Below are 26,022 nucleotides of genomic sequence, written 5' to 3'. Positions count from 1 at the left end.
TTTTTCTGATTGAACTAAGCCCCCCACTTTGAAATTTTCAAATACTAATATTCAGAAGCAAGGTAAAGTGGCTAAGGTTTAAAATGACAGGAACTGTAGAAGAGCTCGTTAACACCAAGGCCCACCCTGCATGCAGTCACTGTAAATGCAGTCTTGGACAGCACAGGGTCAAGTCCCTGCATGGGAACTCAGGCAAAGTGGGTGGTTTGCTTCAGCTCTCTGGGCCTCTGCCTGCTCATCTGGAAAGTCGAATGTACCGACCTCCTAGGACTGAGGATGGTTGATGAGGTGAGGAAAAGTCAGCCCAGGGCTTTGAATGAAGACAGGATCCAAACCTGACCACTAATTATCACTAGTTTGCTGTGAATGAAAGTGGAGAGTTAACACATGAGCCTATCTGGAGTTCTCCAAACAGAAGAAAACTTACCTATGTATTCTAGAATGTTTTCAGAAAGTGAGAAACTTCTCGGCTAGCATCATCAACCATGAAGTAGTTGAAAATTGGGCTCCTTGGCTTCTTTTGTCATATCACGAAAACTCATCTCCTCCCCTGCCTCCACCCCCACACAGATACAATGAAAGCACACTGGGGATAAATATATCCTCCTCCAGAGGGTGGGGGCAGGGGGACAGTCAGCTCTCTAAGGCATACTGAGAAACTCTGGTGGCCCTGACTTCAACCCAGCTCTGATTGACAGCAGTGGGCTGGGGGGGCGGGGAGATGGCCTCTGTCTTCCACAGTACTGTGCTCCAAGTCCAGAACACCCTCTCCCCTTCTCTTCCAGCCTGCCTGTGTGTTCATGGGACATGTGACAACAGACTGGACAGCGATGGAGCCTGCCTGTCAGGGACATGCCGAGAAGGCACAGCTGGGCGGTTCTGTGACAAGCAGACATCAGCCTGTGGGCCCTATGTGCAATTTTGTCACATTCATGCCTCCTGTGAATACAGCAATAAGACAGCCAGGTAGGTCACAGCCCAAGGCTACTCTGTCGCCTGTGGGTGGAGCCAGCCCATATCGAATGCTTTATGACAGTGTGGATCTTGTGGAAGTTATGAGCTGAATCTAAATCTCAGCTCTGCTTGCTTTGAAAGGCAGCAGCTGTGTGACCTTGGGCAGGTTGGCTTACCTCTCTGAGCTTCACTTTCCTCCTTAGTAGTGATGTCCCCTACCTAACGGAACAGTAGAAAAGAGTGAAAGAACAGAGTGCAAGAGCATGGTGTCCCAGGCTGGATCTCTCACTATGACAAGCCACTTAGGAAGACAGTGAAGGCTGGAGAGTGCAGAGTCAATTCTAACACTCCGAGATGCTAAAGCAAGAGAACTGCTGTAGACACAGCCTGGACTGTAACAAGACCTTGTCTCAAAAAGATCCAAAATGCGGAAGTGCCATCCAAAGTGCCAGGAAGAGCACTTGCTGCTCCTCCAGAGGATCTGAGTCACGTTACTATCACCCATGCCTGCAACCACAGCTCCAGGGGATCCAACGGTCTTTTGGCCTCTATGGGTGTGTGTGTGCATGTGTGTGTGTGTGTGTGTGTGTGTGTGTGTGTGTGTGGTCTGTGTGTGTGTGTGTATGTGTGTGTGAGTGCTTATGTATGTATGTATACAGGTGTCTGCATGTATTCTTTGTCTATGTGTATATATATATATATATATATATATATTATGTGTGTCTCTGTGTCTCTCTATGTGTGTCTGCATCTGTGTGTATCTGTGTATCTGTCTGTGCCTGTGTGTCGGTGTGTTTCTGTGTCTCTATGTGTTTCTTTGTGTGTTTGTGTGTATGTTTGTCTGTGTGTGTCTGTGTTTCTGTGTGTACGTGAGTGCACTTCTGTATGTCTCTGTGTCTGTGTGTGTCTGTGTATATGTGAGTGTGTCTCTGTGTGTGTGTGCGTGTGTGTGTGTGTGTGTCCCACTATGCATCCAGTCATTGCAATCATGAACTTGGACAGCACAGGGTCAAGTCCCTGCATGGGAACTCAGAGGCAAATTGGGTGGTTTATTTCAGCTCTCTGGACCTCTGCCTTTAACAAAAATCAAAATGGAATCAAGGAAGGAAAGAAGGGAGGAGGGAGGGAGGGAGAGAGAGAGTGGGAAGAAGACTGATCTGTCTGGCTACTGTGACGAAATACCCAGAGAAAGTCAGTTTAAAGACAGAAGAGTTTGTTTTGACTCACATAGTTTCAAGGGACAGACCATCGTGGCAGGGACACCATGATGACAGGAGCTTGAGGCAGCTGGTCAGGTGAGCTCCTCAGTGGGACAACAGAGATAGATGATGTGTGTGCTCAGTTTGTTTCCTCTGTATTCAGTCCTGGACCCGAGGCTGTGAAGTGGTACTGTCCATATCAGAGTAGGTCTCAGGACCTCAGACAGCCGAATCCACATGATCTCTCATGGCTGTGCCCAGAGACTAACCTAACCTAGGTAATCCCCAATGGGTGTGCCCAGAGACTAAGATAATCTAGATAATCCCTCACAGGTGTGACAGAGGCTAGCCTAACTTAGGTGACCCATCACAGATGTGCCCAGAGGCTTGTCTCGTGATTGCTTCTATGTCTGCTCAATCTGCCAATCAATGTTTACCATCACAGAAGGAAAGCCAAGAAACTCCCATGCTCTGAAGACGTCTTTACTTACAAACACTGTCAGTAGCAGCTCTCCCCCGTAAAAGGTTGAATGGTGGAAAGACTTCTGCTCATTCCTTTAACCCTGTAGCAGCTACAGTAGCTTTGGGGAGTAGCAAATGTCCTAGGAAGCTTGCGCTCCTCCAGCTCGAAGTCAGTGACCACCTCAAACACCTTGGAGGAAACATTGGGTATCTGGAATCCCAGCCCAGTTCTTATTTTACCTTTGCTTAGTCACCGGCTTGTTTTGGGGAGTGGGGTGGGGGCTGTCACCCTGGGGAGAGCAGAAACTTGATGTCTTTCCCGTGGTTACACGATAGAAACTGGAGATCTTATCCATTTGTATATGCTACAAATCATCTGAGTAAAATAACCCTCGGAGCCTCTTGCATCGCCCACAGTGGGCTGTCTGCATGGTCTGCATGACCGCAGGCAGCTCAGAAGCCTGTGTGGGAAGAAATCAAGCTCTCTTTCTGTCTGGATGCCAGACAATTGTCGATAGCTTTCTTAAGCATTCGTTGCTGAAGGTTCAGGAGTGCATGGAGGTTTGATGGAAGCCATGCGGCATCCTCAGCCTCCATTGGAGGATACTCAGTAGATATGGATCCAACCAGTGAGCAAGTGAACAGTAAAGGAGCAAATGGCTCCCATTAAATAGAAAAGGTGTTATGATGTGCACGCACGCATGTGCGTGCATGAGTAAGTGCGTGTGTGCCTGTGTGTATATATATATGTGTATGTGTGTGCCTGTGTGTGTGTGTCTGTGTGTCTGTGTGTCTGCGCGCGTGTGTGTATCTGTGTGTCTGTGTGTGTGTCTGCGTGTGTGTGTGTATCTGTGTGTCTGCGTGTGTGTGTTGTATGTGTGTATCTGTGTGTGTGTGTCTGTGTGTGTATGTGTGTGTGTGTGTGTGTGTGTGTGTGTGTGTGTGTGTGTAGTGGGGGTGGTATATGAAGGACCAGAGAAAGGGAGAGAGCTCTCACCTGATCAGTATGTTTAGGTATTTTCAGACCTGTGCCCACAGTTTTTGTCTCAAACTAGTCTGGAGCAGAAGGTTGTAAACAGTCAGGTTCTGGTCCACTAAGCCACCACTGTACCCGATGGTGCCAGTGAATTCCAATAAACTTCCCACAACCGTCAGACCCATTTTCCAAGTGAGAAGACGGTGTCCCCGCCTCGAAGAGACAAAGGCGGGCCACACGATGGCTAAGGTGGGGCTTGAATCCCCAACCAGCCTTGACAGCTGGCACCCAAAGTCATCCACCCATGTTTGCACCCAGGCGTCCTGCACAAAGCTAATCCGGCCCAGGCCTTTCTGGCTCCTCCCTAGGGGGCTCTACGCAGCGTGACCAGCGTTGGGTACCTTGGGCTGATTTTGTGCATTCTCTTCCACAGCTGTGTCTGCAATGAGGGCTATGAAGGAGATGGAGTTCTGTGTTCTAAGAAGGACCCTTGCCTGGGACTGACTTCCAGAGGAGGCTGTAGTCCTAACGTGAGTGTGTTTCTCACAGCCACGTGCCCCGTTTCATTTCCTTTACCTTTTGTAGGTAGGCACAGCAGGAGTTACTGTGCCTCTGCAGAGATAAAAGCAGTTCATTAAGGGGAAAAATAACCTTCCACACGGATAACCTGCCAGGCTGCCTCCAAGTGCAACGGAAGACAATGACAGCTGCGAGCTTGTGTTTTATGTGTTTTATGTGGGTGTATGACGGGGAGGCAGCTCGGCAGGGGTGCTCGCTCAGACAGAGGAGGTGCTGACAGTCGAAGTCAGCGACATTCAGCCAGCCTTGAAGGGCTTCTGAGAAATGCTTCAGGCTTCTGTTTCCTGGCAAACCCAGACCCGGTGGGACCAGAGCCACCACCTTACACAGCCATTAGCACTGCCATTTGGAGGCTCACCCTGTGACCTGACACTTTTAAAAGAAATCCTGAGAAGCAGTGCCTGATTCATACTCACAAAGCACATTCGAAATGTCAGACTTTTTTTATATATATATCAGAGTTTTTGAAATAGCATGTAAAGGAATGGGTTTTTAGGGCCTTTTCAGAGTTTTTGAAATAGCATGTAAAGGAATGGGTTTTTAGGGCCTTTTCATGTACACTGTCTTGTCTTTCTTCTTCTCCAGGCCCCTCCCATTCCCTTGCCCTCCTACCTTGGTCCTCCTCCTCCCTTCTATTAGCCCCCTTCTGCCTTCCTGTCAGATAGTCCAGTGGTCTCTTCCCTCCACTCTTTCCACAATAGAAACAATGTACGAGGCAGTCCTGGAGGCAGAGGAAGGAGGAGGGGGGTGGGTGGAGCAGCCTATGATAGGAAAGCACCGAAGACGGATGTGTATTATACATGTATGTGATCAACATGTATTATACATGTATGTGAAATGTCATGATGAAACCCATTAGTTTGTACAACTAATAAAACTCAAAAAGAGGGTGTCCCCCTTTCTACTATCATGATCCCTCTCCTAGCTTCATGACCAAGACGTGCACACATGTGCACACACACACACACACACAACCTACACACAGACACACAGACACACACCCCACACACACCACACACAGACACACACACATAGACACAGACACACACACACAACATACAACACACACATACACACACACCCCATAAACCCCACACACACACACCACACACTCCCCCCACATACACACACACACCACACACACATCCCACATACACACACACATCACACACCCCATACACCCCACACACAGACACACATGCACACACACCCCACACAGACACACATACACCACACACACACACACACACACACACACACACACACACACACACCCCACACACACAATTATAACCTCAGATCCAAGTATAAGAAACAACAGGTGGCATTTGTCTTTTCCAAACTTTGAGTTTAAAGAGCATTCTTCTGTGGGTGTTCTCTGTGACACTCCCCAAATCCTGATCTTTTGGGGGCTCTGGGAAGGTGAAGTGTTGAGAATAACAATCTTTGCTTCATACTTCATAGCTAACAAGGACTCAAGTGTATCTGATCTCATTTCTTTTTTCTTTTTTTTTTTTTATTAACTTGAGTATTTCTTATATACATTTCAAGTGTTATTCCCTTTCCCGGTTTCCGGACAAACATCCCCCTCCCCCCCTCCCCTTCCTTATGGGTGTTCCCCTCCCAACCCTCCCCCCATTGCCGCCCTCCCCCCATAGTCTAGTTCACTGATCTCATTTCTTATTGCCCTAACCCAGTGAGGGAGCTATGGTTAGCGTCCTCTTCTTACTAAGGACAGACTCTGGAGAATTAAGGAACTTGCCTACATTTTGCTTCTGTTACCACAGCCACGTCCACCTAGTGTCTTTCAAACATTGCTACCACTGTCTGGCCTTAACACTTCTATCTAGCCACAGCTGAACAGTTCGTCTCCTTGCTTCTCTAGCAGTCCCCAGGTATACACAACCAGAGTGGTTTGAAGCAAATTATATCCTTTCTCTCAGGCCTAACCCCTTTCAGCAACCCTCCTGGGCCTGGGGATGAAATTGAGACACAACTTCAGAAGGTCCTGCCTACCAGATCTCCCAGTGACTGAGCCCCATGACCTCAACAGCCTCGGGACCTCTCTTCCTTTCCTGGAGTCCTTCGGCCTCCTGTGGTCTCCATGTATATTGCTACTTTTCTTGCTACTGTAACAAAATATTTAACAAAAGCAATTCGGGAAGAAGGTGCTTGTTTTAGCTCTTGATTCAAGAGTATACTCTTGGGTGAGTCAGGGCACCAAAAATACCAGGGAGCTGGCCATACTGCATCTACGGTTATAAAGCAGAGAGTGTGGTATCTTGGCACTCAGAACATTCTCCTGTTTATTCTGTCTAGGACTTGAATGCATTTAAGGTGGGTCTTCTTATCTCAGTTAACCTAACCCAGAAACTCCCTAGCAGACGTGCCCAGAGGTTTGTTTCCTATGTGAATCCGAATGCTATCAAGTTGACAATATTAACCATGACTTCCCCTGGATCGAGAGTCATAGTATAGCTTAGAGAAGCTTGGGCCCCAACATCATGGTGCCCCAGATTCATGCTTCTCTCTGTAGCTGTGTGATCTTGGGGACACCTCTTTCCCCCTTCTATAAAATAAAGATAATCATAGTGTTTGCTTCCAGAGCAGGGGTTCTCAACCTGTGGGTCACAACCCCTTTTGGGGGTCAAATGATATCAGATATCCTGCATATCAGATATTTACATTACGATTCACAACTAGCAAAATTACAGTTATAAAGTAGCAAAGAAATAATAATTTAATGGCTGGGGAAATCAGCACAACATGAGGAGCTGTAGTAAAGGGTCACGGCATTAGGAAAGTTGAGAACCACTGTTCCTGGAGACCCTTTACTTCTGTAAGTCAATAAAAACAGTCTCTGGCTGAATCAGTAACAGAGTGTGTTGATGGGTATAGCCCTTAGCTGACCAGTTCCAAGCAATCTTGTCCAGATCACCCAGTTGCTTTATTATGCTCACATGAATAACCGTTTCTCATTTCCATCGAACTCTATGCAGCTATGTTTCTAGAATATTCTTCCAGATCCTTTCTGCCTTTGGCATGCCACTGGCCTGTGGTTTCAGAGGCCTTACTTTTGCTCTCCCTCCTGCAGGCAGAATGCATCCAAACCAGCACCGAGACATACAGCTGTGTGTGCCAGCAGGGCTGGACAGGGAACGGAAGAGACTGTGTGGGGATCAACAACTGCCTGCTGCCTAGCTCTGGTGGCTGCCACGACAATGCCACCTGCTTATATGTAGGCCCTGGGCAGGTGGGTAACTTGGGGAAGAAAGAAAAGAGGAAGCAGGATTCCTACTGGGACTGTTTTTTATCACAACCACAGAAGTGCTTTGGTTTGAAGTTACTGTGGCTTGGCCCTCAGTTGTGGTAGGAAGAATGGGTTGATTATCATAATGAGTCTGAGACAGCAGTGTCACCGTGGTACCACAGAAGAGGCACTGTGGTTACAGTACCTTACAGATACGATACTTACAGAAGAGGACCTGTGATACCGGAGACGTTAGCGACAGGTTAGTGGTTTCTTCTGTGGCACAGAAAACCGATCAATCTCACTATGACACACAGTCAGAATTCACAGATGCCTCGGTCACCACCTGCCCCTTGGATCACACACATGTATCTACAACATTCTATAGATTGTTGCCTAATTTTAAGTGGCTTCTGATGTGTTTATAAAAAGATAAAGAGAGGGGGGTATGTTCTGTGGAAGTGTGGTGAGGTATGGGGGAAGGGGGTGCCTCAGTGGGCTCCATGTTGAGGTATCCTTTCTCCCTGAGGGACCAGCCACATGATGGCATAGTATAGAATAGAGTTTATTCAAAGCATGGGCAGGGAAGTTAAGGGGGTAGTAGAGAAAGGGGGAGAAGGGGAGAGAGAGAGAGAGAGAGAGAGAGAGAGAGAGAGAGAGAAGAAGAAGAAGAAGAAGAAGAAGAAGAAGGAGGAGGAGGAGGAGGAGGAAGAGGAAGAGGAAGAGAAGGAGGAGGAAGAGGAAGAGGAAGAGGAGGAGGAAGAGGAAGAGGAGGAGGAAGAGGAAGAGGAAGAAGAGGAGGAAGAGGAGGAAGAGGAGAAGGAGGAAGAGGAAGAGGAGAAGGAGGAAGAAGAGGAGGAGGAAGAGGAGGAGGAGGAAGAAGAGGAGGAGGAGGAAGAGGAGGAGGAGGAAGAGGAGGAGGAAGAGGAAGAGGAGGAGGAGGAGGAGGAAGAGGAGGAGGAAGAGGAGAAGGAGGAGGAGGAGAAGGAGGAGGAGGAGAAGGAGGAGGAGGAGAAGGAGGAGGTGGAGAAGGAGGAGGAGGAGGAGGAGGAGGAGGAGGAGGTGGAGAAGGAGGAGGTGGAGAAGGAGGAGGTGGAGAAGGAGAAGGAGGAGGAGGAGGAGGAGGAGGAGGAGAGAGACCAGCCATAGTATGTGGAAAGGAGCGGGGAAGGAATGGGGAGAGAGTTGGGGCAGGAAGGCAAGAACAAGAGAGGAACAAGAGAGAACAAGAGAGAAGAGGGGACAAGCAGCCCCTTTTATAGTGTCAGGCCTACTGACTGTTGCCAGGTAACTGTGGGGTGGAGCTTAGACAGAATGCTAACAGCTTCATTTCATGAAAAGAAGCAGAGGCTACTGCCTGGGAATTAGTGAGTCACAGAAGAAGAGATAAACAGACTACATTAAGATTGTGGCCATGGGGGGCTGGGGATTTAGCTCAGTGGTTGAGCGCTTACCTAGGAAGCGCAAGGCCCTGGGTTCGGTCCCCAGCTCCGAAAAAAAGAACCAAAAAAAAAAAGATTGTGGCCATGGAAATGATGGTCCCCACTCCCATCTTTCATGTGCCTCCTCTTCCCCCAAACAGTATAGGCTTGCTCCATCAAGTCAGGGGAGCACAAGACTAGAAGGTAAGGACCAGGATCTTCCCTCTCCCACACCCCTTTTGAATGACATACAGTTTCTCACACTTGTGTTCTGAAGCAGGACTTTATCAAACCTTCCGATCATTTGGTTGAGACATGCATGTTCCCCATGAGGCTGGGCACAGTGTAAGGCTCAACCTTGTTTTCTGTGGTGGCTTCAGGCCTTCCACCACAGCCTCCTGCCTTACAGGACACATTTCCTTGTGTGTGTCAGGAGCTGGGGCAGCACAGTGCTTGAGTCACGGTGCTTGGTGAGACCTAGAGGCAGACCATGCCCTCCTTCACTCTAGGAAGGAATTCACCCAGCAGATGAAGGTCTGCCCCAGGCGATGTGCCAGGAAGTACGTAGAGAAAGATATCTTTAGGAGCCTCTGGTGCTATTCCTTCTCCTCCCTCTTCCCAGCTCCAGGAACTGAGTATCTCTCCTGTGAAAGCAATTCAGGGCTAACACTCACAGGGCAGTAAAGGGGAGGCTAATGCTTAGAGCATTGGGACTCCATAGGAGCTCGTGACTACCAAACAAAGGGATCTTCTTGGAAGTCTTCCTAGTGAGACTCCCCTCAGGTGGCTAAAAGGTAATGAAGGTGACCAGGAGAAAGGGTGTAAGGAGAGGATGGCAAGAACACACAGGATACCGCCCGGCCCACTTCCCTCTTGGGAAATTAAATTTTGAAGTACCAGGCCAGGTGATGTTCCAGGTCCCTCCAGTTCAACATCTATTCATATAGTGCTAAGGCTTCATTCACTGTGCTGAGTAACTTAGGTCATGTCTTGGTTACTTTTTTTTAAAGATTTATTTATTTATCATATAGAAGTACACTGTCGCTGTCCTCAGACACACCAGAAGGGGGCATCAGATCCCATTACAGATGGTTGTGAGCCACCATGTGGTTGCTGGTAATTGAACTCAGGACCTCTGGAAGGGCAGTCGGTGCTCTTGAACACTGAGCCATCTCTCCAGCCCTTGGTTACTTTTCTGTTGCTGTGAGGAGACACCGTAACTAAGGCAACTTAAAAAAGAAAGCATTTAACGGGGGGGGGGGGGGGGGGGATTGCTTATGGTTTCAGAGGTTTAGCCTGTGGCCAACATGGTAGAGAACGCAGCAATAGGCCAGGTGTGGTGCTGAAACAGTAGCTCAGAGTGTATATTTTATCTGCAGTTTGGAAGCATAGAGACAGGCAGGCAGGCAGGCAGGCAGGCAGGCAGGCAGGCAGGCAGGCAGGCAGGCAGGCAGGCAGACAGACAGACAGACAGACAGACAGACAGACAGACAGACAGACTTGGTCCGGTGTGGGCTCTCGAAACCCCAATGCCCACCCCAGTGACACGCCTCCTCCAACAAAGCCACACCTCCTCCACTGAGGCCACGCCTCCTAATCCATCCCCAAACAGTTTCAGCAACTAAGAAACGAACATTCAGATACATGAGCCTGTGGGACCGTTCTCATTCAGACCACCTTGGACCACCATGAGTGCTGCTTAGGCAGTGACAACCAGGGGTGGGGAAAGTGTGAGGATATATTTGGATTGCTGGGGAGTCTGTCGGTTTTAATAGAAAATCCCTTTACCTGTGCATTCCTGGAGAAGGAAAAACGGCAGGGTCCTGGAAAAGTAAGTAGCGGCTCTCCAGTGACTGAACTGCCCACAAGAATTAAAAGTAAGGACTCTAAGGCACATTTGTGCAGCCATAATACTAAGAACACTATTCACACTCATCAAAAGCGGACACAACATGTAATGAAGTCTCAGTCAGCCTTCGAAAGGAATCTGACACATGCTATAGCCTAGTTGAACTTGAAGACTCACCAGAGATTCCCCTTATATGAAATCTCTTTATATATATATATATATATATATATATGTATATATATATGTATATATATATAATTTTTATTTTATGTTCTTTGGTGTTTGGCCTGCATGTGTGTCTGTGTGAGGGTGTCAGAAGCCCTGAAACTGGAGTTACAGATGGGTGTGAGCTGCCATGTGGGTGCTGGGAGTTGAGCCCTGGTCCTCAGCTGCTGAGCCACCTCTCCAGTCCCTTAAATGAAGTCTCTCGGGAGTCAAATTCATGAAGACAGATGGTAGTGGAGGATGGAGTTACTCATGAGCAGGAGCTTTCAGTTTGTGGGGATGAGGAAGGTTCTGGGATCACATCAGTGATGGTTGGACAGCAGTGCGAATATGCTTAATGCCCCAGAACTGTCTCCTAAAAATGGTTACAATGGTGAGTTTTGTCAGGTCTGCTTTACCAAATTTTTTAAGAAAATGAAAAAGGAAACACAAAGGTCTACATGAAAAGGTAAAGTTGGGGCTCACACAACCATAAAGACTGTGTGTGGCTGCTGAGGTAAAGTTGGGGCTCACACAACCATAAAGTCTGTGTGTGGTTGCTGAGGTAAAGTCGGGGCTCACACAACCATAAAGACTGTGTGTGGCTGCTGAGATAAAGTTGGGGCTCACACAAGTACAAAGACTGTGTGCGACTACTGAGGTAGGTGTAATGTGATACAGGGCTCAGAAGGCCACATGAAGGATGTCTGTCCAGCCCCGAGTTCTGTGCAGTCTCCTGAGTTAAGGATACCCTCCAGCACTGAAGCCTCCCTTACCTCTGCTCCCCTTTAGGCATAATAGACTACATCTTGTGATCATGCCCACCAAAACCCAGATCCCTCTTCCCTTGTTGGCTCAGACCGAACACTTTCACTGCCCCCCTCATTCCCATCGGGCTATGCTCATAACTGCAGAATTCAGGCTCTGTGGCCAGGGTGTGCACAAGCAAGGACAAACCCGACCTGAGGCTCTATACTGGGAACCTGGGCTGAAGGAAATAATCATGAATTGTTACACAAAGCAGAAGATGGAATAGTGGTATCTCCAAAGCCAAATGAAGTGCACTTGAGAGGGGAAGGGGGAGGGGAGAGGGGGAGGGGAGGGAGAGGGGAGAAGGGATAGAGGGAGGGGAGAAGGGAAGGGGAGGGGATAAAGGAGAGGGGAAGAAAGGGGGAGAAGGGGAGGGGAGAGGAGAAGGGGGAGAGGGAGAGGAAAAGGGGAAGGGGGAGGGGAGAGGGGAAGAGGGAGGGGAGAAGGGAAGGGGAGGGGATAAAGGAGAGGGGAAGAACGGGGGAGAGGGGGAGGGGAGAGGAGAAGGGGGAGGGGGAGAAGGGAAGGGGAGGGGATAAAGGAGAGGGGGAGGAAAAGGGGAAGGGGGAGGGGAGAGGGGAAGAGGGAGGGGGAGAAGGGAGGGAGAGAAGAGCAGGGGGAGAGGAGGGAGAGGAAAGGGGGAGGGGGAGAGAGAGAGGAGAACCTGTCCCTTGCTCCTCCCATAGCCTTGGATGCCCTGCTGACCATCTTGGGTTGAGTCTCATTAACTAACCTCCAACTTCACATTGGCACAGCATTCTCCTTGTGCATACATCTCCTGTTTTCATGCGGATGCTGGTCCATTGGATCCTGGGTCCACTCTACTTAAATATGACCTCATCTTAAGAAACTGCATAGGAAGCACCCTATTTATAAATAAGGTCATGTTCTGGGCTACTGTAGGATTTCAACACGAATTTGGGGCTGGAGAGCACACTGCAGTATGCTCAGTGTGTACGTCCTCTCCTACAAACAAAGGTTAAATGTCCTGAGAGGAATGATGGAAGGGATAGTCTCTATAACATCCTCAAGAAATCAAGTGACCCCCCCACCTAAGATTGCCTTCACCCGGCTGCAGTTGGTTTGAAGAATTATTAGACACACCAAGTGGATACTAACTTTAATATCTGTGAATATTGCTTTAAAAAGACAAGCCAGTTTAGATCAAATATATAAGGTGTTAGGGTTGGGGACATAGAGGGGCTGTCCCAGTAGCTGATGAGCTTGGGTTTCCCCATGCATAGGGTGTGCTTGGGTTTCGTGCTGTTATAAAATATTGTATAACACACATACATTTGCCCTGTAAAACTTGCACAGCAGGTGAGACTGTCAAGGATAAACTCCACACAATGCAAGCCCCATTGGCTGCTTCCCACCACTGAATGGTGTTCTACCAACCCTGACTGAGGTGTACATACACTTTCAAAATCCATCCTGAGCAACTCTACTCCAGACATCCTTCCTCCACTCTGTTCATCTCTCCTGACATTTTCCATTCAGTTTAAATGCCTCCCCCCCCCCCCCCCCGGCTCTCTTGTCCTCTCTCTCAAGGCCCACAGTGTCCCACCTCTTAAGAGTGTTCTTAGAAGAATATCCCAAGCCCACCCCTCCCCCTCTGAACAGTAACAGTCCACAGCAGTCCATTCCCATAAGCACCTCCCAATCCAGCAGCTCCACAAAGCCCCTCCCCCAGCCGCACCATCGGACCCTTCCCGTTTACCTTCTAATGGACTTCTGCCGTTCTCCAGACTCATTGCCGACTCCATGATAATTCCCAGAGCATCTGTCTGGTTTAACTCACCTGAAGAAATTCTGTTACATCATTAAAGTGTCAAAATATTACATTTTCACAGAAAAAAGTTGGGAGATAAAATAGGAAGTTACTTCTAAGCTGATGTATTTCCCCCTTCCGGCCTTTTCCATGAGTAGATTGTTGGTGTCCTGGGCCCTGGAGTAATCTACTACAGTTTCACTGGTTCAATGCCTGCCACTGGCATGAAAACCTTCCCATTATCACGACATTGCCATCATCATACTCTATTGATTAGCTGCGTACAACTGGACCGCAGAGTATATATTTATATTTGAAAGTATATATTCTGCCCATAGGGCAAATACGGGCTGAAATACATCCTGCACCCTGCCACTGGAGTAGGGGTCTAAGCCCTCAAACAAGAGGCACTTACTAGCTCCATCAGCAGTTGAGCCGTATGCAGTGGGTTGTCTATGCGGATGTGATGCTCAGAGTCCATCTGCTCAATGGGAAGGCATTATCTGAATTAGGCAGTGTCGTCAAGCTAGCAACAGCCTTGTCCATGGCTCTCCGCCACGTGAATAAGCCATGACTTGCTTAGCTTTTCCCTCTGCATATGGGGGCTCCGCTCTTCCATTGTGATGGCCATGAAGTCTAAGCTCTCCCTAGAGGCCTTTGTGAGGTCCAGAATTTTAACAGAAAGTTTAAAAAAGGCTATGACTGGGCAGCATAATGTGAATGTCGTGGTACTCAAGTACGGTTGACTACGCACAGTGACTGACAGTCTGGAATCTGGAGCCTCTGTTCTTCAGGTCGGTTGAATGGCAGCGGTTCTCATGGTCTGCTTTTCAGTGTAATGCGGGGCAAGGCTTGAGAGCACTTGCTTCGATAATCCCGCCTGTGTTCTTGGAATTGCAGAATGAATGTGAGTGCAAGAAAGGATTTCGAGGAAACGGGATTGACTGTGAACCCATCATATCATGCTTGGAACAAACAGAGAAATGTCACCCCCTGGTGAGTTACCTGATGTTACGCTTCGATATTAGACACACGGAACATTTTTGAGAAGGAACAAAAATTGTGTGCTTTCTTCTTGCTGTGATCATAAAATACCTGAGCAAAACACCTTGAGGAAGAGGGTGTGTTAGACTCCTGGTTTCCAGGGCTGCATGGCCTCTGGGCTGTGTGTGGGGAGGTAGAGCATTGTGGTGAGGAACATGGAGTGATCAAGTGTCTGACTCATGACGGACAGGAACGCGACTGTGTAGGCATGTGCCCAGTGACCCACTTCTTCCAACTAGGCCCAACCTCTACAAGTTTTGAGCCCCTCCCAGTAGCATCACTAAGTTTTGAACCCATCAGTGGAGTCATGTTGATAAAATCAAAGTTTCATGATTTGGTCACCCCTCCCCCAATTTTATATATATATATATATATATATATATAATATATATATTGCATTAGGGAACAAGCTACTAACACAGTGTTCTTTGGAGGGGAGGTAATTCATATCCGAACCCTAGCAGCTCTATCTTGCTCTATCGATTCTCTCACCTCTGAAGAGCTTCCCTACACAGAATTCAAGCATCTATTGCAATCTCCACCCTGTTTCAAAGCTTAGAAGAAAAGATGCGAGGCAGCAGTTGAATTTGAATCTAAGATCCACAGAGTAAGTTTTGGGCAAGGGTTCAGTGTGCCCAAAATATTGCACAAGACGAGTTTATACATTCATCATCTGCCTGGAAATCAAATTTAACTCTCTTGGGATTTTTTTTCATTTGCTAAATCTGGCAGGGATGAAAAGAAGGATTTGTTGCGAATAAAAGCAGCAGGCACGAGCATCCTGCTGTAACGCTGGCCTGTCAGGATTGTTGCCACCATCTTTTACCCCTGAACGTGTGGAGGACTCTGTTGTAGTCGTTCCTGTAAAATCAGAGATTGGACCCCAGGGCCAAGTGCAACTAGGCAAGAGCTCTACCACACAATTCCAGGGTCTGAACCCCAAGTTCTTATCTTAGAGCCGACCATCTCGCAGATACTGGCGAGCCGGGTCTACATCTTAGACAGGAAAGCAAGCCGTCTCTCCGTCTTGGTTTTCTCAGGCCACCTGTCAGTCCACTTCCTCTGGTGTTTGGAGCTGTGTTTGCCGAGAGGGCTATGAAGGAAATGGTGTCCTGTGCTACGGCAATGTGCTCATGGTAGGTCCCTGGTGAGAACCCCAAGTGCAAACAAAGTCACAGAGAACACACGGCAGGAAAATGGCCGTCTCAGCTAAGATAACCTTAGACGTGCTCATCTGCAGACCTCTTGTCTAAGAGATTTTTATATGAAGACGGCTTTTTTTTTTTTATAGATACCTCATGCTTGGTGAGTCCCTCATTTTCACAGGCTACAGCAGCTTTTATCTGGCACATTCTGCATGGAGTAGTCCTGACAACTTATGCTTGCCAATCTGTCTCAAACTTCCCAAGTGAGCTCCCTCCCTCTGCTGGGCTACATGGGATAGCTGACTTAGTGCCCCATTGGGTCTGTCCCATGCCTTCCATGGGTACCCAGAACACCCTGGGTTTGCCCATCCTGAATGAGGTCGTGTGCGTGTGTGTACACAAATGACTTCTGTGTACACACACAAATGACTTCGGTGTCTTTCCAGGTCCTTTATACAGCAATATCTCATTTAAACCTCACAAGATTTATCTGGGATTAATGCTATTATGATACCCATTCCATGGGTCAGTAAACAGAGGCTGAGCACACTTACTTGCTTGAGATGTTGGTATCTGATCATGCGCCTAGCCCAACACTTAACCCCCAGTAGAGAGTATTTTATTCATGCAGTATACGTCACACCCAACTGACACCACTCCCCTACCTCACTCTCCTCCAGCACTGGACTCTAATCTCAAGGGTGACACTCATCCCTCATCCCTATGTCACTTATCAAAATCCTGGGGTTTGGCACCAGATGAAATAAATAAATAGACAGGTGGACATAACCGCTCCTAGGTATGGAGGAGGAAAAGGTTTATTGTAGATAAAAGGTTAAATATAGCCCGAGGCAGAGATATCTGGTGGAGTCTAGAGGGAACACAGCCGAACTGAGCAGGACTGTCCATGTGAGAGGAGAAAGGGAGGGAGAGCAAGAAGAGAGATGAACCGTGACCCAAAAGCGATAGTCTGGGCTAAGAGACCAGGCAAGAAGTAAAAGGGCCAAAATGACCAGCTTAGCCAAAAATGGCTGTGTTATACAGGGAGGAGCAACTGCGGGAAGGGCAGCCCAGTTCCTAGGCTGGACAGTTCAGGTCAGGGGGCAGGTTATGCCAGCTGGGAGAACCCTGTACCTGGTAGAGATGGAAGGACTCTGGGAGAAGCTGGCTGGCCAGGGTCAGCTTTGATATGTTAACGGGCACAGCAGTTAGCAGTTTGTCTGGGCTTGAGACCTAACTCTGACAATGTTTTTCTCATATGGTAGGGTTCTCGTTCCTTTTCTCCTATGACACCTTCATTCTAGAAATCCCCTAGGACTGGCAGCCTATAACCAAAAGCCACTCCAGGCTTTTCCCTGCTGGCTGTGAGTCTCCCTGCTGTGTTCGAGGAGGTCCCACCCTTTGTTTCTCATTGGCTTTCATTCACGGTGTTAAACCAAGAAGGTGCCCCCAGCCCTGGAGCTGGGACTCACCTCTGGCAGGTCCAGTCCCCTGCCACGTTCTTATCCTTCCCTGGAAACAAACTGAAGTTCGAGACCTCTGCCTGTCACTGTAGTCTCCTTCTGTAGGCCCTGGCAAAGCCACAGTGCAAGTCCAAGCAAGTTCACCAGACGCCAGCCTGCAGCTCCATACTGGTTCTGACTGGAGGCTGTTGCTGAGCTCTGGGTCCCTTGTTGGGGCCTAGGTGGCTGTGTTTCTTACCGGCAAGCTGGACTTAACTCAGTCTAACAAACATGTCCTCACTGTAGCTCATAGGCCTGTGCACACCAAGATAGCCATGATCCAAAATTGTTTTATGTAAACCGTTATCAAATCTGGTGTTTCTGGAGGTTTTTTTTTTTTTTTCCTTTTTAATCGTTCTCTGTTTTGCGGTTCTCAAGTATGAACTTTGTGGATAATGACATCATTTTGTAGTGTTGAAAGGTTGGACGTACCTACTTCTAAACAGTTCTCAATCTGTGGGTCACGACCCTTTTGGGAGTCAACCAACCCTCTCACAGGGCTTACCTAAGACCACTGAAAAACACTGAAAATATTTATATTACAATTCATAACTGTACCAAAATTACAGTTATGAGGTAGCAATGAAAACAATTTTAGGGGGTTGGGGGAATCACCTCAAAATGAGGAACTGAATTAAGGGGTTGCCAGCGTTAGAAAGGTTGAGAACCAGTGCTCTAAGGGTAGTCAGGCCCCTGAGTGTGAAGGCTCTTGTTCAGCCTGGGGAGGCTGCTACTACAGATGATACGGCTTGAGAGGGCCGCTGCAGGCTGTCCAGAACCACACTGAGATAATACTTGTGTGTTCTCTTTCTCCTTCGGCCCTCCTTCGAACAAACGAATAAGGAACTGTCGTTTCTGCCTGAAGCAGCTGTGTTTTACCAGTGGATAAATGTGAGTCCATGAATTTGCACTTTAGCACTGGCAATAGAAATCGTTTTAGAGATCTGGAGTTTGTACAGTAGAAAACTGGAAATGTGTCTGGGGCCCGGGTTGGGGAGTTGAGGGGAGGTTGGGGGAGTTCCCTGTGCAGCAGCAGCTCCTCCCCTTGCCTGCACTGTAGAATCATGCGGGCACCCCACCCCTGGAGACTCTGATGTGGTAAGTCAGGGCCTTTGGCCTGGACACCAGTGACAACATGTTTAGCCAAGCTGGAAATTGCTGGTCCAAGTTAAAGTGGGGTGGCTGGGTTCAAATACACAAAAACATGACTATCACATAGTTCTCCCTTTGGAAGCTCAGGGTGATTTATGTCATAATTCACTAAGATTTGGACTTAGAGTTGACAACTGGGGAGCTTCATGTGCCTCCCTCTCTGCTTAACATACTGGCTTACTCTACCCCTGGAGAGGATCAAACAGAGTCTAACCTCACCCCGCCCCAGTGTCTGCGCCTCCATTCATCCCCTTTGGCTGAATGGATCAGGGTGTCTGACCTAGCCAGACAACATAACAGAGTGTTTGTCCCTTTAAAGAAGTATGTGCCAAAATAGGTCCTGCTCAGTCAGCATTCACTCAGAGAACAGCACCCTGTATCTTCCAGAACATTCTAGGAACCACTTGTTTTGACATGGAGGCTCTGTGTACAACTCTCTCCCTAGAGGCAAGGCCAGGGACTCTCCCTTTCTCGGTATGTTGGGTTCCTTGTAACCATACCACACGCAGTCTCAGCCTACCCCAGTGTACCCAGTAGCAGGCTGGACAGGCCACATTTCCCCCAGTCTGCTTTACATGCTGTTGTGTTAGGAATTAACATCAGTTCCCATGGGAGCATGCACCAGAATCGGCAAGTTCTATAAACCCATCTAATTGTTGAATGTAACAGATTTTCTGGGCATGCATAAGACGTAGTAAAGTTCGATCCAGGCTTTCATTCTCTGCAACTTCCTCAGTCTTACCCTAAAGACACTGAGCAATTCACATCGTCCTCTGTGTGTATGCATATGCACACATAACACACATGCCTGCGCAGCAAGACTATTCATCTGGCTTTTCATTCAGACTTACAATGGCAAAGTATGACCCAATCAGGATAATCCATATCGTTATAAAGATCCACACATTAAAGAGAAAAAAGATTGATTCTCAAAACAGATTGTTAAGTCACCAGTCACTGGCTAGGCAAACTTGGGGAAGGAAAGCCTAGTGTCTTCCCAGCATTCCCTGGAGTTGTGTCACATGGGAAACCATCATCTCTGACAGCATTTAAGTCAGCCCGCTCATCCCTAACAGTACTCTGGCCACTTTCTTTTCCCCTGTGATTCAGAATGCTTCCCTGCAGTCCGTGCTGTCTACCACCTCGAATCTCACTGTCCTTGTGCCATCCCGGCGAGCCTTTGAAGACATGGACCAGAATGAGAAAAGCTTCTGGTTGTCACGGAACAATATTCCAGCCCTGATAAAGTGGGTGTCATTTACCTTATCTTCCACGGTATATGACTAGCATCCGGGGTGATCATTCCTTAGTTCTATGTAAAGAAGCCACAAGATCCTTCACTTCGTATGGTGCTCCTTGCAACCCTCCCCTAGGTCAGGAAAAGTTATCTGGTAACAGCTGACTCTAAGCCAGTGCTTCTCACCCTTCCTAATGCCGTGACCCTTTAATACAGTTCCTCAGGTTTCTGCTCCATGGACCGACCCCCAACCATAACATTATTTTTCTTGCTACTTCATAACCGAGGTTTTGCTATATATGTAAGATATCTGATAGATGACACACACCCCCAAGAAATCGTGACCCACAGGTTGAGAACCACTGCAAAACCAAGCAATGTGCTTTGAATAGCATTCAGTTAACCCTCCCAGCACCTCTGAGATGGGTGTTACAATTATTCCCACTTGACAGATGTGGGAAGCGAGGTAGAGTGGTTAATGACTAATTCTAGACAAGGCTTGCCTCTGCAAGGGTGAATGTGAAGTCAATATGGTAATCAGGCCCCAGAGCATATTCTCCTGTTCAGTGAAGCTACCATGTGCATGGATGTTCGGATATTCGTGATTCTTGTGATCTGTTCTTTTAGATACCACATACTACTAGGCAAGTACGGAGTGGCTGATCTGCAGGCCCTGTCATCACCTCACATGCTAGCGACATCCTTGCAGGGAAACTTCCTTCAGCTGGACAAGGCAGATGGGGTAAGAACGCTGTCACCCGGCTGTTTAGAGCCTGATACCTCTACTCATGTTGTCCTTTCTGAAGTTTTTGGGATGGAAACTTTTGGATATGTACACAGAGAGAACAGAAGCCTGTGTGAGCATCACCACGCACACATTTAAAAAAAAAAAAAAAAGAGGAAAAAAACAGAAAACAACTAGGCTACAGCAGTATGTCCTTCGTTTCCTCATTGCTGTAATCGAGTATCTGACAAGTCAACTCAAGGGTTTATTTTGGCTCCCAGATTGAGGGTGCAGTCTGTCATCGAGAGGAAGTCATGATGGCCAGAGCTTGAGGCAATGGTCACACTGTCTACAGTCAGGAGAGGTTAATGAGAGGGTTCTCCACTAGCTTTCTAGTGTTTATGGAGTCCAGGACTCCAGCCCCTTTAAGGTAGGTCTTCCCACCTCAGTTAACCATTCTAAAAACACTCTTGTAGACATGCCTTGGGGCTCGTGCCATCGTGATTCTAGATCCTATCAAGTTGAAGATTAGCTATCACAAAAGGGAACATAGTTTTCTCCAATGGAGTGTCACTGGGTCTATCATCCATACTCTGTCCAGGGCAGGCCCCGTGCCCAGGAGTTGTTGGATAACACAGAACGAATCCTATGTTTGGTTTTGGGGTTTTGTTTACTTGTTTGTTCATTTTGTTTTGGTTTTGTAGAGGGAAATATTTTCTGTAATACTGCCTTTATGTTTGTTTCAATTTTCATTTTTTAAATTTTTTTTAAAGAGAGTACATAAATTAGGTGAGGAAGAAGGTAGGGAGGATCTGGGAGGAGTTGGGAGAAAGGGAAAACAGGATTAAAATATATTATATGAAAGAAAAATAAAAAGGCAAAAAGGACTAGTTCTCAGAAGCAGTAATACAAAATGCAGACCAGCAAGTTGACATAACCCAGAAAGGAAGAAAGGTAGTCAACGCCACATCTTTCATTCTCTCTAATGTATACTTAACTAAGCTCCCAGTGGGGTCATTACCAGTAACTGGATGTCATCTAGGTTACTGGACTACAGTGAGTGCCTATTCTGCACATGCATGCATCTTGGTCCTAGAGCCAGGGCAGTGGAAGAGTAGAGCTTCAGAGAAACTCATTATCTGATACTCCGAGAGGCTTGTCAAGGACGCACATGCCAATTCAGTGGGAAATGTGGCTTCATGGCTGTGAGAGGTTAGGGGCCAAAGTCTTCCCATGAGTTAACAGAGTGAGTGAGGGGTCTAGCAGGCAGCAAGGACTGCTGTGGCCAGGATTCATCAGGCAGAAATGGCTCAGAACTTCCCAGCTTCCTGTCAGTCTGTACGCACTAGGAAAAGAATCCATTGTGAGAGCCTAAACAACAGGCTCATTGGCTGATATAGAAAGCCGAAAAGTTGAACATGCGGGTCCATGGATATTTTATAAACCTTCTTTTGTAAGTCTTTGGAAATTCCAATGATATTCATGTTACATCCTGAATTGTTTAAATAAAAATTTGACATAAAGATTTGGGGTGGGGTTGGGGATTTAGCTCAGTGGTAGAGCGCTTGCCTAGCGAGCGCAAGGCCCTGGGTTCTGTCCCCAGCTCCGAAAAAAAGAAAAAAAAGATTTGGGGTACAGTTGGGCATCGTGCAATGTGACTTTAACCCCAACCCTGGGGAAAGCAGAGGCAGGTGAATTTCTGTTAGTTCAAGCCCAGCCTGGTCTATATAGCAAGTTCCAGGCCAGCCAGGGATACACAGTGAGACCCCATATCACAAATTAAATATCCCTTAATAAAAGATAATGGTGCAAAGCTACAGCTAGTGAGAAAGAATACATTCTGTGGAGTACTGCATGGCAGGATGTATCTAATACTATCGTTTATAAATCAAATTGGTGAGCCAGACCTGATGCTGTGGAACTGTGATCCCAGCTACTCCAAAGGCTGAGGCAGGGGCATTACACGTTCAAAGCCTCCTGGGGCACAAAGTGAGGTCATAGCTAGCCTGGGTTACTTAGTGAGTCCCTGCTTTGAAAAGTAAAAAGAGGATAGGAGACATAGCCCAGTGGGAGAGCACTTGCTTGCGTTCAAGTCCTACATTTAACCTCCAGTGCTCCCAGATGAATCAATCAAATAGCTGGAGGAGAGGACTCGAATGCTGTCATCCTAGGAAGAAATAATTGATTCAGATGACGAAAAGCCTAAGTATACTATCTAGGTCACTGCATAGTGTATACAAAGTATTGAACACAACAGGCAGGGATCATTAGTTTTCTTTTTAATTTACAACACGACTTTGTGTGTACTCTATCGTGCAATTACTGCAATCCGGCTCATCTGTTGGTGTCCCAAACCATCCATTCTCTTAGCTACAGTAGCGTCCACCCTGGCATGTCACAAGCTATGTTGGTCCCAAAATGGATCATTCAAGGCTTTGACCTAGAGGAGATAACCATCAAACACATTTTTTTCTAATTTCATCCCCATGTCTAATACAATGAAAAATATCCCGTTTTAACAAAAAGAGAGATGGCAGATGGGCTGGTGTGTTTCCACAGCCTCTGTACACGGACAGTCCATGCTCATGGTTAGACAAGAATCCCTGCTCCCTAAGATCCAGGAGGATTGCAAACAGGTCCCAGTGGGGACAAAAGAGGAAACCAGAAAGATTGGAGCTCAGTTGCTCTTGATTGGTAAACAGGCACTGTCTAAATTAATTTGCTGTGATCCCTGTTTTTTTAAAAATAAATAAATAAAAGTGCCACAGACCGGGGGTGGGGTGGGGTCTCTAATGACAGTTGGTGTCCTCATGGTTCTGAAGGCTTCTGGAAGTCCAAGACCAAAGTGTTGGCAAGAGTTGGTTCCCTATGAGGGTAGTTAAGGACGAGATACTCCAAGCTATCTCATTGGCTTATTGATGTCCATGTTACTAGTCTAATAGAACCTTCTCTCTTCAGTGCTTTGTGTGAATTTCCCATACGTTGTTTTAGTTGACTAGAAGGGAGTGGAATAGACTTGACAATGAGAGTAGACCCCTCATGTAGAAGAAAGCCATCTTCTCGTTTGTGTGTGTATATATGTATGTCTATCTGTTTGTGATACCTAACAGGCCACAATTTAAAGGAGTTCATGGCCCAAAACTGTGGTTACTGCTACTCAAAAAGTAGAAACCATAGAGGTAATACAATCCTCGGGCATACTCACCTTCCCACTGTGTTTGCACTTGCAGAACATCACAATCGAAGGGGCATCCATTGTGGATGGTGACAATGCAGCCACAAACGGGGTGGTCCACATCATCAACAAGGTAAAGATGCCCCTACTGAACAGGCAGAGCTGTTTCCCCTCTGTGATGCCTTGCTATAGAGTGCTGTTTGGCCAAGTAAAGAGTACTTGTCCTGGGTATCAGTGAGCTTCTCGTTTGATGGCTTCATTGTTTTTTCTAGACCCTCGTGGAGGCTCTCTTCGTTCAGTCACACTTTGCTATAACTCACCCAACCTGTATTTGCAGCAGGGCCTCTGTCATATGTGGCCTCACATACACATTCTCTCTTGTACACGCAGACACTTTTAGAGGCACAAGTCTAAACTCAAGAAGAAGGGGAAAAGCAATTTGTTATCACTATTCACTTCCCTCCCTGAACTATTGTAACATAAAAAGGGGGATGGGAGGGCACAGAAATGCCTAAGAGAAAAAAAATAAGAAAGCACAGAAAAACGGCCATAAGGTTTTCATTTTTACATAAGTCCCAATTCACTAGTATTCATAGGTATTAAAAAATGGGAGGGGCTGGGGATTTAGCTCAGTGGTAGAGCGCTTACCTAGGAAGCGCAAGGCCCTGGGTTCGGTCCCCAGCTCCGAAAAAAAAGAACCAAAAAAAAAAAAAAAATGGGAAATGGAGGCTGCAGAGATGGCTGAGCAGTTAAAGGGATCCTAAGTTTAAATCCCAGCAACCACATGGTGGCTCACAACCATCTGTAATGGAATCCAACACCCTCTTCTGGTGTGTCTGAAGACACCAACAGTGTACTCATATACATAAAATAAATAAATCTTTTTTTTAAAAAGGGAAGTGGGTTTATAAGCTAACCCATAATTTTTAGTCACTGTATTAGGATCTTCACTTTAAAAGAAATTTTCAGCACAGTGGAAATGTTCAGAAAGTAGGCGGCTAGGGAAACATATAGGGGAATTGTATTTTTTTTTTTTTTTGGTTCTTTTTTTCGGAGCTGGGGACCGAACCCAGGGCCCTGCGCTTCCTAGGCAAGCGCTCTACCACTGAGCTAAATCCCCAACCCGGGGAATTGTATTTTAATTAAAATTGTTCTCACATAACATTTATATATTCAATTTTCCAAAGACTTAATTCAACTATTTCTGTTAAAAAGAGAGGCCATTTGTAAGTCTCCATAGTTGGTAAAGTGCTTGTCACACAAGCTTGAAGGGCTGAATTCAGACATCCAGTATCAAATAAAAGGCTAGGTAAAACTTCATGGGTCTGTAACAGAAAAATCTTTACCCAGCCGATCTGAAATACTGAGCTCCAGACTCAGTGAACACGAATGCATACACACTCACCTTTTCTCCCTTCTTACATATTTCAGATGGACACAAGTTCCTTAGTAAGATCATACCTCAACCCATAACTCTGCGCTTCTTACCATGGGTTATTAAACCCCAACCCTTCTGTGACAGTCTTGGTTTGAGCTTTTGACTAGCTATTTATCTTGTGGAAGTCATACAGAATCTCTACAAGTCTCATTTATCTTCTTTGGTGAGGATTAAATAGCACCCTCTACTTCAAGGCTTGCCACTGAAGGGCCCTCAGTAAATGCTGGCTTGATGTCTGTCTCCCTTTGAAACCCCATGGGATTTTCTATATGGAGCTTATTGGCATAACCATCAATTATCCTATACCGATGCCTGCTCCCCGAGACCCTTCAGTGACTAGATCCTGGAGACGCGTGGCCACATCTCTGTGTCCCTCATGAGAACAATACCTTGTTCTATGTATAACTGGAATTTCTGCAGGTCCATTAGGTTCCAGGCACAATGCCAAGTATCAACCCCAAACTGGTGTCCCTTTTGTTTTTTATAACATTAAAATGGTGAATGCTAAATTGTCCTGATACTAAAGATCAGACAACACTCCAAGGTAAGTAACTGGGCTAAGGAAGAATTTTCATGAAAAGTTCATGATTGTTCTCTTCTTAGCCCTTGGATTGTGTCACGCCCTCATGAACTCCTCTCGTCAATTGGCATCACGCCACCTTTGTTAGTACATTATATATGGTTGTGTACGCTGTGTGCTATATAAAGATGCAGCCAACAGGGGATGGAGGTGAAATCCGGCCCATAGTACTTTGCTCGCTTTGTACCCATGTGGAGTTAAAAGCTCCTCAAGCAGGAGAAGCTTTTGGAAAGTCTGGCCTTCATAAATGTATACTGTTGCAACATGAACATAAAGCCATCAAGGTCTAGCAGACCACCTCCTCCCAGCTCTCAAATCTGTTATGCCTATCTAATCCAAAGCCCCGCCCCACTTCAGCTCTGCTATATTACTAAGGAAGTTATAGAGAGACGGAAGGCTAAAATAAAGAGAGGCTAGGTCTGACTTAGGTGGTGTCTTAGTTAGGGTTTCTATTGCTGCAATGAAACACCATGATAAAAAAAAAAGCAACCTGGGGGTAGGGGGGGAAGAGTTTGACTTATAATGTTTCCACATCACAGCTCCTCATCAA

The 26,022-nt window shown here is 46.9% G+C and overlaps 1 protein-coding gene across 5 annotated transcripts in view; it reads left to right on the top strand.

Moving 5' to 3' along the window:
- Positions 1-26,022, top strand: part of Stab2 (stabilin 2) — a 182,370-nt gene that overhangs the window by 81,675 nt on the left and 74,673 nt on the right. For 4 of the 5 annotated variants that reach the window (XM_087555923.1, XM_087555924.1, XM_087555922.1 and 1 more), the window contains exons 23-31: positions 786-966; positions 4,025-4,121; positions 7,265-7,423; positions 14,376-14,471; positions 15,560-15,655; positions 18,010-18,057; positions 19,429-19,565; positions 20,183-20,297; positions 23,510-23,587. In XM_087555923.1, the coding sequence (XP_087412049.1) occupies positions 786-966; positions 4,025-4,121; positions 7,265-7,423; positions 14,376-14,471; positions 15,560-15,655; positions 18,010-18,057; positions 19,429-19,565; positions 20,183-20,297; positions 23,510-23,587 (1,007 nt within the window). 5 annotated transcript variants of the gene reach the window in all.

The sequence above is a fragment of the Rattus norvegicus genome, chromosome 7 (genome assembly GCF_021556685.1).
Source record: "Rattus norvegicus strain SHRSP/BbbUtx chromosome 7, alternate assembly SHRSP_T2T, whole genome shotgun sequence".
Lineage (NCBI taxonomy): Eukaryota > Metazoa > Chordata > Mammalia > Rodentia > Muridae > Rattus > Rattus norvegicus.
This window is presented reverse-complemented; position numbering and strand designations above follow the sequence as displayed.